This window comes from Hipposideros armiger, unplaced genomic scaffold (assembly GCF_001890085.2).
Source record: "Hipposideros armiger isolate ML-2016 unplaced genomic scaffold, ASM189008v1 scaffold_283, whole genome shotgun sequence".
NCBI classification, from domain to species: domain Eukaryota; kingdom Metazoa; phylum Chordata; class Mammalia; order Chiroptera; family Hipposideridae; genus Hipposideros; species Hipposideros armiger.
Window position 1 is genome coordinate 352098 of NW_017731633.1, and position 12539 is coordinate 364636.

Sequence of the window (12539 nt, forward strand, 5' to 3'; positions counted from 1 at the left end):
GGCTAGAACAGGCTTGCTCTCACTCAGCTCCCCTGGGCCTCCGCTAGCCCCTTCCAAGACTTCCAGGCAAATTGAAAAGAAAAGGGGCCCCTTCCTCCTAGCAGACGCAGCCCAGCACCAGGCGTCGTGCTGGGTGCCCTTGTCCAGTGAGTGGGCACAGCCACCCCTTGTGTCTCCCTCCCAGGCCAGGCCCCAGCACGGGTCCCTCTCCTCCCCTGTCCAGTCCAAACCAGCCTCCAGCATGCCCTTCTCTGCCCACAGATATTCCAGGCCTACCTGGCCCTCCAGGACCTCCGAAATGATACTCCAGTCCCCTACAAGCGCTCCCTGGATGAGGGTGGCGTGGTGCTGACCACCCTGTCCCCCCCCTCTGCTGCCAGCCCTATCAACATGCCCAGCACTGGCCCCAACAACCCGAATTATGCCAGCTCTGCCCTGTCCCCTTATCTGACCACTCCGAAGGTCCCCCGCCTTGTTATGATGCCTGACAGCTAGACAGCCTCATCCTCAGTAAAGACATCATCCCCCCTCCAGAAGAGTTTCTGAAAACAGCTCTGTCCTTCTCATGTCTGTTCCTCTCTGGTCAGTCGAGTGGCCCATGATGGGGACAAATCCTACAGGGTCACCCAGGGGTCTCTGCAGTGGGTCGGTACCAGCTCCTGCATTCTCCATCTGGGAACCACCATAATAGTGGCAGATTAGAGGTGGTGACAGGAAGGAAACACGTCTTTTGGGCCCATTACACATCGAGCCCTTTGTTCCTCACACTAGCCATGGGAGGGACGCACGAGGTGCCCCACTGTACAGTGAGGAAGCTCAAGTTCAAAGAGAGAGAATGCTCCGGCTCGTGGAGACAGCGCTAAGAACCTGGACCAACACTGGGCCGGCCTTGTCACTGACGCCAAAGCCCAAGCCCTTTCACTCACCCCAGTGACAAGGGACCCAACTCAAAACCAAACTGTGTGAGGAGCCATTAAAAGAACAGGGGATGGCGAGTCCATGACTGAGCTCAGGGAGATCCTTGTCTTCAAATATTTGGAAGACTGTCTTGGGGAAGAGGAAAGGGTTTTATTTTAGAACCCCGAAGCTCATCATGGACTCGTGCACAGGCCACAAAATGCTTCTGCCTGTAGGGTAACCTCAGTGGGTGAAGCACCCACTAAGGAACCGGTGGGGCAGGGGTGAAGCACCCACTATTCAGTAATGTGGGCCTGGGGTGTCTAGAGCTACGCTGTCCGATTGAAATACAGTGAAAACCAGAGGGCAGAATTTTCGTCTAGTAGCCACGTTAAGAAAAGTAGAACAAAACAAGTGAAATTTTCATATATTTTATTTAACCCAGTATATCCAAAATATTATTTCAACATGTCATCAATATAAAAATTAAGTATCTTACATTCTCTTATACCAAGTTTTTGAAATCCTTTGCATTATTTTACATCTCAATTTGGACTCACCCCATTTCAAGTGCTAACGGATGCATAGAGCTGCTGGCTACCATATTGGACAGTGCAACTCTAGAACCTTCTGGTTTTTCTGGAACAATTGGATGTCCTTTTTTTTTCAAGTGGAATTAGTTGGCAATGAATACAAAAAAAATTATTTTAACGTTATGCAGGCCAAACCAAACACACCCACATAAGGGTCATGGTGGCCTTCATTCATTTACAAACTGGACGAAGGGATTTAAATTGCGGGGAGTCAAGTATGGGTTCTGTGGTCCCTTTGTGAGATTTCCCATGTGGCAGGCCCCGTGCTCAGATCTGGGGGTACCGCATAAATAGGATGCAGTCTCTGTGGGCATCTGGAGGTGGCAGCAGTGTGGTGCAGTGGGCAGCATTGTGACCTGGGCAATGGGTAGCTTCGAGCTCTAGTCCTCACTGTCGCTAGTGGAAAAGCTGGGACGTCACTTAATTTCTCTGGGCCTGAGCTGTGTTGGTTGGAAAACTAGAGACTCGGACCAGACTGAGATTGATAGTTTTCAGACTGCATGAAATATGTGCCTCCTGCCAACCCCAAAGCCACGACAGCAGCCCTGCTCCTGCGTTTTCCCTATCAGACCTCTGGGCACCATTCCTCTAAACAGAAGGTCCCTCAGCTTAAAAGAAAAACATAAACAGTTGAAAAACCCCATAGCAGTGGCTAAACATACAGGCTCGTGTCAGGACCCCCATCTCTGACACTCGCTCTCTAAGCCTCGGTTTCTTCCTCCAGAGTGCCTCCACTGCAGGGGAGTTGTGAGGGTCCAGTTGGCTCCTCCGTGTGACCCACATTGCCTAGCATTTACGAAATGCTCGGGAAATGCCAGCTACCTGCCTCCTGCAGCTTCCAGAGCCGTCCTACAAAACTAGGAGCGGTTAAGGCGGTCTCAGCAGACATCTAGGGAGTGTGACTAAAGCTGGGGGCAAAACCCCCAAAGATTACAAGGGTCAGGCAGGTAACACAAGTGAAGAGAACAGGCCGAGTATGAAGTCAATCTGGAGGGAGATGTGGAAAATATCTCTTTCCTTTTAACTCCATCAATCAAAAACAAAAAACAACCATGTCAGCCCGATAATAAATGGTAACAACCCCTTAGCCAAATCCTGGGGACTGTGGTGGAAAGCTCCCATCCCATCCATTCAGCTCCAGCCATCTGCTGCCACCCAGAAACAAGAACCCGGCATTGTCAGACTGACGGATTTTTTTTCAAGAGAAGCCAGAAATTCAGATTTTAATGTGAAAATCTGTTTTTTAAAGACTGGCAAATTATTATTATTATTTTTTTTTTTAAGAAANGTTTGTGGTGCCACAGCCTAGGGTGGTTGTAAAGATGACATGGCTAGTGTTTGTGGAGTTCTTCAGTGCCGTTAAATAAACACCATGGAAGAAAAGCATAGATGTGGACAATTGTACTATAATGTGCTGCTTGCCACATGCACAGACGAGAGGGACGGGGCTACTCTCTCAGTGAGATTGTATTTGCTTTAAAAAAAAAAAAAAAGTCCTGAAGCTAAAGAAAAGAGAAAAAAGAAAACCAAAATGTTAATGTTTGTTAGGCCCTGGGTGCTTGTTACATTTCTCTCCATCCTCTCCATGTTTTTGGACTATTTCACATATTTATTTAAAAAAAAAAAAAAGCAAATAGGAATTAGCCAAGCTGGGAGGGAGGAGGAAGTTGCAGAGGAGGATAGAGCTTGGAGGCAGAGAGAAGCATCACGATGGAAAATACTTACTGAGCTCATCATGTGTGCCAGGCACTGTGCTTAGCATTTTAATTGGTACCTGTATTTGGTGGCAGGTATCAGTTTGGGGTGGTAGAAGGGGAGCGTGGGTGAGGCGCGGTGAGTGGGGAGACCACAGACCATGCAGGGCCTCCAAATCCAGGCTGAGGGGCTGGGATCCTGTCTTGGGGACTCTAGGAAGCCATGGGGGGCTGTGAGCAGGGTGTGGGGGGGAGGGCAGGGGCTGTGTGGGGATGAGCTGAGAGGCTGAGACTGGAGGCAGGAAGGCCTGGGAGGAGGCTGAGGCGAGGGGGTGGAGGCCTGAGCTAGGATGGAGAAGGTGGGTGAGGGGGAACAGGAGGGACAGGCTTGGAGGCTCTGAGGACCTGACAGGGAGGGAGGGGCCAGAACTGCCCACTGGATGTCAGCAGGACCGGTCCACAGATGAGGAGGATGAGTGGGTTTGGGGAGACACTGAGCTCCTCTCCAGGCCCTGGAAACGCCCCTCCTGCACCCACAGGTCTTCTCCCTCATCGTCTTCTCCTCCCTGCTGACCGACGGCTACCAGAACAAGACGGACTCTTCGCAGCTCCACTGCGTGCTCAACAGCAACAACATGGCCTGCAGCTTCGCCGTGGGGGCCGGCCTCCTGGCCTTCATCAGCTGCCTGACCTTCCTGGCCCTGGACGCCCACGAGAACCGCATCGCCAGTACGCGCTTTAAGACAGCCTTCCAGCTCCTGGACTTGATCCTGGCTGGTGAGCCCAGGGGACCCCCGCCCGGCGCCGCCCTGCTCTTGCTCCCTCAGGACACTGCCCTTCGCCCCTCCGCTGGCCTCTGACCTCCACGTGTGACCCAAAGTTTCCTTCCTCCCTTCTCACAGCTTGTCTGCACCTGCACTTTCCTCCCTGGGGAATTATGACTCGCCCTTTCGACTCGGTGTAAGGGTCACTTCTTCTGATCCCCAGGCCAAGTCTAGAAGCCTCTCTTCTGCCCAGTTTTTTCCTTCCATTCACCTCCCTTCTTCACCGCACATTTCTTCAAAAGCCTCCGGCTATTAGGAGGTGGAGTTCAGAGCCCCAAGCCAGACAGATCTGGGTTCAAAATTTAAACTCTGGGGCCTCCTTGCCCTGTGGGCTCAAGTGCGTCTCCTCCCCTCCCTGAGCCTCACTAGAATCTGGGATGAAAACCCCACCTCGCAGGGTTTCTCTGAGGATGAAATGAGAGAAAGGACGCCTGTAGTAATACTGACCTTTACTGGGCACTTCCCGTGTGTCATTTACTCCTCAGAACCACCCAAGGAGGTAAGTCTTGTTCATATTCTCATATTACAGAGGAGGAAACTGAGGCTTAAGGAGGTTACGTCATTGGGCTGCTGAGTGGCAGATCCAGGCTTCAAATAAAGTCTCACCTCTGTTAGCCAAGCACCCTACATAGAGCCTGGCACTCAGTAAGGGCTAAATAAATGCTCCTTTCTTTTCCTCGGGCCCAGGCCTCCTGTCTCGCAGTCTGGATGACCTTGTCCTCTCCCCACACCCCACCCCCTTCCTCCTTCTCAGCACAGGGCCCGTCCAGCGTCTCAGGGCTGAGAGGGCCCTCAAAGGGCACTGAGTCCAGCACTGTCCAAGAGAACTTCTCTGTGAGGGTGGGAACGTTCGGTGCCTGCGCCGCAGGCCATATGTGGCCCCTGAGTACTCGAGCTGTGGCCACCGTGACCATGGGGCTGAATTTTGTAATTCAATTTTAATTGATTGAAATGTAAATAGCCATGTTTGTGGACAGTGCGGCTCCACTCCAGCCCCAGCGGCCCTCCCTGAGCCTGCTCTCCCCTCACCCCTCTTCTCTCCTGCAACCCCAGTCCTCTGGGCAGGCACCTGGTTCNTAATATATAACGTAAACCTAAGATATCAGGTGTTGGGTGATCACTATGCCAGGCACTGTGCCAAGCAAGAGCTTTACGGGCGTTTAATCATCGTCATATTCTCCAAGAGTCAAGACACCTGGGCTCAGATCCTCATTTAACCAAGACTTTGCTGTGTGACCTTGGGCCAATCACTGCTCCTCTCTGGACTGCAGTACATGAGGGGTCAGAGCTCTGCTGCCAACATTGCTCTCCACTGACAGAGTTGGAAACTGAGGCCAAGGGAGATAATGAGACTTGACCCGGGTCATGGGAGTAGGTGGGATGCCCTGGATCGAACCCAGGGTCCTAATCCAGAGTATCTCCTTCCTATCCCTTCTGGAACCTAGGGTCAGAGGATCTCACATGCCTGGCTTGGAACCCTGGCTCGGCCACATGCTGTCCACATAGGGTGACATACTTCTCAGTTTGCCTGGACCAGTCCGGACGTAATTATCAGTAGCACCACCTTTCATTCTCAAAAGTGCCCCTTTTTGTTTGATAACTTACCGGGTCACCCTATGTCTATGTGACCTTGAGCAAGTGACTTGATTTCTCTGAACCTCTGTACCTACGTGTAAGGAGAGGACACTAATATCCTGTTCACAGGAAGGCCTGTTGTGAAAAAGAAACAAGGTAATGTCCCTAAACTGATTAGCATGGGCCTGGCACGTCGTAAACTTTCCTTAAATAGCAATTATTATTGGAACAAATCATTACTTGTGAACGAGGAGAAAGATGGGTTTCCAGGGCCTAGGGTGATGGGGACTCGTGTCCACTGTCATCATGTCCACTGTCTTCATCACCCAGGGGGAGGAGAGAAATTACGAGTTCCATGTCCTAGTTCCAGGTCCTTCACTGGTGTTAGCTCTTCTGCTCCTCACCACAACCCCGTGACATGGGCATTGTTACTCCTGGTTGACCCAAGGGGAAACTGAGGCTTGCAGAGGTTGAGTGACTTGCCCAAGAACATCATGCAGCTGGTGAGCAAGTCAAAAGGAACCGCACTCCTCCACAGCTTCGGAAGGAAGGGCCAGTGGCAAGGGTGAAGGAGGCCCAGCTGGTGTGGCCTGGTGTGGGGAAGGGGGAGGGGAGGGTTGCTGACCAACAGCGCCAGACGGTTTGGTCACAGGCTTTGCCCGCTGCCTGCATCCTCCCTCCCTTCCCTCCTCCCGAACTCTCCTCCTTCCCCCCTGGCCTGGCTCCTCAGTAGGGACTCTGGGCAGCTGGTGCGCTTGTCCTCACCGCCGCTTGCCAGCTGGTACCGTAACTGATGAATCTTTGCTCCCTCCCTGGGGACAGGCCAGAGAGGGCGTGGAAGGAGGTTTAGACTCAGGCTTTTGAGGGTTAGGATCCCTCCGGCCCAGCTGAGCCCCTTCCCCACATCTCCAGTGCCACAGCCCAAGGTTTTCGGGGTCAGTGAACAGGGTCAGACAACACACCGACCTGGAAGTCAGGAGGCTGGAGCCCAATCCCCCTCCCCCACTGACTGACCTTGAGAGGACACTTGCCCTCTTGGTGAATCATGAGAACTGTCATTAAGGCTAAGCTCCCACTCCAGGCTGGGAAACTGAGGCTCCAAGAAGTGAATGATTTGCCCAAGGCCACACAGCTGGCGGAATCAGCCATGTCTGGCTCTTTCCACTCCACAACAGCTTCGATTTATCACCTGTGAAACAGAAATGAATTAGTAGCATCTAGCACGTGGGGCTGGTATGAGGCTCCAGGGAGGTGATGCAGATAAAATGAATACAGACAGGCTCAAAAATGATCAATGGGCCTTCCTGTCCTTGACCCAGCTCTGCCTCAGACCACCAGGGCAAGCGCTCACCCGCCTTCTGTGGACTCGGTTCTTCAGCGCCAAAACAGAATGGTTAATGCAAACATGCTGGACAAAGAGAGGGACTCCTTAATATTATTATTATTATTATTATTATCATCATTATCATTATCATTATTTAGAGAAGGCAATTAAGACAAAGGAGAGAGGAAGATCAACAGAAGCTGAGGAGTTTAGGAGTTGATCCTTTGCCTCCCCCATCCCCACTCTGAAGGTCAGGGCAAGAGCAAAGAAGGAAGGCCCAAGGTCATTCACTCTTTCAACACATTTGCTGAGGTCCAATATGGTGCTGGATGCCATGGAGAGAGAGAAGGGTCCCNAATGATGGTGCCAACTTGGGCCAGTGAAGCAACGTCCTCCACAACTAGATTGAAGAACAAAACGACAGCAACTTGTCTGTTCCCTGTTCCCCAATTCCCCAGCACTGTTCCCATCCCCCAATTCCCCAATAAAAATCTTAAAAAAAAAAAGAATGGCCAGTGTGGAGCCAGACACATAGTCACTTTGCTCAAGTGACCTCCCCCATTCTGAATGAGGTTAACCAAAATAGCTGGAGTCAAAAGTCCTGGGTTCTGGTGTGGCCTCTTCCACCTGGAGCAAGCCCCAATGCCTCTCCCAGCCTCAGTCTCGCCATATGAAAAATGAACCCAGTTTGGGTGAGTGCTCTGGGCAAGGTGGTGACAATGATATGTCTGCAAAGTCTAGGTCCTGCAGCCACGCCCGGGGTTCCCGCCACGTCATGGTGCAGCCTCCCTGACATTCCTGGGACTCATGGGCCAAAGTCACCCTATATCAGATTTATCTGGCTTGCAGGGACTTTTTGAAAATACATTTTGAATCTGTGACCAAAATTTTAAAGCGAGATCTTGCAGGAACTCCCCTGAATGATGGCTTCTGTTGAAACCATCAGCCCACCTGGCCACTCAGGGCCAGCTTCTTCCAAGGCAGGAGTGGGCCTAGGGGAGGAAGGCCTGCTCTGAATTGGATTCCTGCCAGGCTCCAGGAGCCAGGAGATTGCAGACTTAGCACAGGCCCTCCCAAAATTCCTCCCAGGAATTTGCACGGGTGCCACCAAAATGCCACAGAATAAAAACCATGACAGCTAATGTTTAGTAAAAGTTACCAACATGATATTGAACTACTCAGTCTGAACAAACATTGACACAGCACTTCCTGCCTAGTGCCAGACCCTGTGCTTTACCAATATTAACCCTTCATTAGAACCCTCTGAAGTAGGAATTGATTATCCCCATTTTACAGGTGAGGAAACTGAGGCACAGAGAAACTGATTTGCCCAAAGTGCCACAGCTGCTAAGTGGACTTCGAATCACTGCTCTCTGGTTCTATAGTCTCTATGTTTAACTACTAGGCGATGCTGTGTAATCTCAGTAAATCCTCACAGTGATCTGATCTCAACTTTACAAATGGGGAAACTCTGGCACTGAGAGGTCAAATCACATGCCCAAGGTCATGTTACTAGAAGGGAGCAGATCTGGGATTCAAAGCCAAGTAGCCTGGCTCCAGAGCCCCTGTTCCCAACTCCTAGGCTGCCAATGACCTTGGACAAGTCATTTAGACTCCATAAGCCTCGGTTTCCCCACCTGTAAAATGGAGCTGCTGTGAAAAGTAATGAGTTAATGTATGCAAAATATTTAGAGCAGCACCTTGCACACAGTGAGTGCTACCGCTGTGGACCACCTGAGTCCACAGCCATTGCGCTGAACTTTATGTCCTAAAATAAGGAAGTTTGAGCAATCCTTGCAGAAGGAAGCCTTTGAAAGGGTCCACTGTCAACAGCCATTCTGGCACAGCCCTTCCCCCCATTACAGGGACCCTGCCAGGTAGGCTACCTCTAGAGGGGTAAAGTCATGGTTGACCAGGAATGCCAGGATGGCCGTGGGAACAACGAGGAACTCCACCCGAAATGTGTCGTGGTTCCCATCATAAGTGGCTTTGAACTTGCTGTAAATCATCCAGACTGTGGTGAAGGAGCAGGCAATATAGACCACCTGTCAAGGGGGATGATGAGGAGAGCATTTCAGCTCACAGCACAGGGCCTGTTCCCCCAACAGACTCAGTCCCAGGAGTCTGGAACCCCAGGCCCCTCCTCCCTCAGACCCAGAAGTCTCAGCCCCTGTCATCTCCTCCCACAGACCCAGCCATCTGTGCCCCCAGCCCTTTCCTCCCTCACACCCAGAAGTCTGGGGACCAGTACTCCCTCCTCCCTGGGGTTCTCACCTGGCTCCCCCCTCAAGAGGTGAGGTAGAGCCTTTACCTTCATGCACGTGTTGTAGAGTGAGATGTAGTTAGTGAAAAGGTCCAGGTAACGGGCAGTGAACACCACAGCAAACAGGACCTGGCTCTTCCCTGAAATCCCTGTGGTCCAGAGAGAGTGTGGGAGTCTGCGGGTGGGCTGTGCAGGGAATAAACCAAGGCCCAGCGCCGGGGAAGAGCCTGGAGGGAGCTCTGGAGTGCAGCTGTCCCTGGAGGCCTCCCCAGCCCGCCCTGCCTAAGCAGGGTCCTTTCCCGCGGCTCACAGCCAGGGGGCAGCCGGGCCCCAGAGCTAATCCAGCCCGAGGCTCTGTCCCAGACTAGGCCTCATGGCCATCCTCGGTCCCCTCAGGATCCTCCCAAGTCCAGATTCCAGGTGGGGCCTCGGGAGGACCCCACTTGACCTCAGCGCCCCCAGAACCGGTCGCCTCCCTCCCGCTGTCTTCCTGGCTGCCACGGTCCACGTCACCAACTCCCAGCCACCTCCCTGCTAGCCACGGCTCCCTGTTCAAGCTCCGGAACCCCGGGGCCGCACAGATAGGGGCTGGTGGAAGGCTGAATTGGGTGCCTGGAGCCACCTCCACCCAACTGTATGCACCCCCCAGTCTGGTGAAGGGAGCTGACCCCCCGGTGACCCCGGACCTGGAAGGAGGAACCCCAGCAAGTGGTAGGGGGAGGGACTGGTCCCCCTAGTGCCTGCACACCCTTCCCCGAGTCCTGGGATGTCCCCCGCACTCGCCCCCCTTTCTCCCGCCCCCGTGGGCGTCTCACCGGCACACGAGCGGGATTTCCAGATTTTGAGCAGTAGCAAGATGATGGCTAGGAGGTGGGAAAGGTCTCCCAGGAATCGGAAGAGATTCATGGTTGGGGGGATCTGGCAGGGCTGGAGGGAGGCAAGCTGGCGGGGGGCTGCCCCCTGGGGTTGCTGTTCTGGCCAGGCGGCTGGGCTGGAGGGCGGGAGAGGGGCCCTCGCGTGGGCTCCGCTTCTGGGAGGGGGCTCTGGGAGGGGGAGCCGAGGCGGGAGCTGTTGGCCGAGCTTGAGCTGGGGAGAAGGGGGAGGGGAGGGGGAGGAGTCTGGGCGGGGAGGCTCCGCCCCGAGGGCGGAGTCCCGGCTCTCTGGCGCCCCCTATCCCGCACCTGCCGATTTGCAGAGCTGGCGCTGAATACACCCTCAAGGCCACCTCCTAGAAATTTGCCGGTTCGCTGGGATCTGAAACTCCCAAATCCGGCACCTGCTCCCCAGGCAGTCTATGCCCAGCCTCTGCCCTTGACAGCAATTCGAGAGACTGGCCCTCTCAGCTTTAAAAATCCTAGACAGGGACCCAGAGGTTAGCTTTTCATGGTCCTCCAGCTCTAATCTACCCAAAAGACAAGAAAGCAGCCTCCCAGAGCCTCTCTCAGACCCAGGAGTCTGGGACCCCAGCACATTCATTTCCCAGGCCCCAGAAATCTGGAACCCTATCCCTTCCTCCTTCAGACCCAGAAGTCCAGGACCCCAGTCTCCCTCTCAGGACCCAGGAGTCCAAGCCCCCAGCCCCTTCCCCTCCCAGGACCTATTGTGGAATTCCAGGCTCTCAGCTCCCTCCTACCTCAGACCCAGGAGTTCAGGACCCCAGGAGTCAGGAGTCCGAGCCCCCCATCACCCTCCCCTCTCAGGACCCAGAAGTCCAGGCCCTCAGCCCCCTTCCTTAGGGTCCTACCTCAACCATCTTATGCCTCCAGCATCCTAGACCCAGGAATCTAGGTACACAATCCCTTCCTCCCTTTGGGACCCACAAATTCAGGCCCCAGTCTTCTTTCTCAGGAATGGAAGCCTTCACCCCTGCTTTCCCAGACCCTGGAGTCAGCAGCCCACAGCTCTGGCACCAGGTCCACTCCAGAACTGCCACACACACACACACACACACACACACACACACACACTCTCTCTCTCTCTGAGCCTCCACCCTCAGGGGCCCAAGTGTCCTGTGTGACACTCCACCCCACCACTTTATAGAAGAGCTGGGCTCAGCCTCTCTAGCAGGAGGGATAGGAGCTGGGCAGCTGGCCTTGAGGGACGCTGCAAGAACCAGGCTCTGACTAGTAGGGGGTAGATGCTGTTTTCCTCCTGGATGTTTGAGTACCCACAGGTGATGGAGGCCAGGGCCCCTCAGTATAAAAAGGGGTACAGAATATGGTTTCCTCAGAGGATTGGATGGATTGAGTGCCTCAGGGTGACACCCATGAGTCTTGGACTTGTGGGCCCTGAGGGTAGCTTGTGCTAGAGGGTCAGGTTGTCTGAGTACCTGAAAGGGGACTCAGGAGGAGGGAGCCTGTATTACTGGGTACCAGTGGAGAAGAGAGCCAGGGGCCCTGACTGCTGGGTCTGAGGGAGGAGGGCCTGGGGGCCTGGGCTTCTGGGTCTGCGGGAAGAGAGCACCAGTCACCTGGAGACCTAGGTCTGAGCAAGGAGGGGGCTGGGGGCCTGGACTCCAGCCTTCATGATAGAGACCTAGTTAGCAAGCCTGGCCTTCTGAAGCCAAAAGCTGTGTGCTAGCATGTTGGAGACCCAAGTCCAGGAATGGCCTTCCGCTTCTCAAGCCTCAAAGTGGGGAGGGGACAGAGGACAGCAGCCCCTGGGACCCTGAAGTCCAAGTCCCCAGGTCCAAAGCTAATGTCTCAATGCCTGATTATGAGTCCCGCCCCACCCCGCACCCCTCCCTTTTTATTTGCAACCCCTCACTCTCTTGTCCAGGAGGAAGGCAGAGGCTGGAAGCTGGGGAGGGGGAAGGCCCCCTCCCCCAGCCCTGGCAGGAGGAGGGGTCCCCAGGGAGGCCAAGGGGGGGGGGGGGGGGCTGTGGGTCTCCTGGCAGGGACGGACGGGGACTGAATGTTAATCGCATCCCGAGTGAGTGTGTGTGTGTGAGAACAGAGCGAGTGTGAGAGTCCCTCCCGCTCCGGCTCCTCCAAGCCGCTCCGCCACCACCCTCTACCCGCAACCTCCCTCCGCCACTGGTGCCCAGCTGGGGGGGGTGTCGGCCTGGGTGAGTCCGCCGGGCCCCCAGGGGTCTCTCGTGCGTCTGCCATCTGCCGGGTGAGGATCTGTGGGTCCGGGTGTCTGGGCTTGGGCTGATGAGGGGGGGGGTGTGTCTGTAAGGGCTGCGGCGCGCAGCGAGGGAGGCTGGGAGGGTCTGTCGGTCTGTACAGACCCTGAGCCGCCTGCTTGGGTGTCGTGGGCCCCTCTCCCCAGACCCCAAACCCGAATGAATGGTGTGTACCTGGGCTCTGTGCCTCCCGCTGGGCGTCTGGCGTCCCCGGCTGCTTGTGTCCTCCTGTCTGTCCGTAC

General features: G+C 54.5%; 1 protein-coding gene across 1 annotated transcript in view; it reads right to left on the reverse strand.

The window, feature by feature from the left end:
* Positions 1-10277, reverse strand: part of KDELR1 (KDEL endoplasmic reticulum protein retention receptor 1) — a 20641-nt gene extending 10364 nt beyond the window's left edge. Inside the window, exons 1-3 of the mRNA XM_019658253.1 lie at positions 9986-10277; positions 9219-9319; positions 8794-8952 (exon numbers count right to left, since the gene is read on the reverse strand). Of these exons, the coding sequence (XP_019513798.1) occupies positions 8794-8952; positions 9219-9319; positions 9986-10076 (351 nt within the window). The 5' untranslated portion in view covers positions 10077-10277. The remainder of the gene's footprint in view (positions 1-8793; positions 8953-9218; positions 9320-9985) is intronic.
* Positions 10278-12539: the final 2262 nt, after the last annotated feature.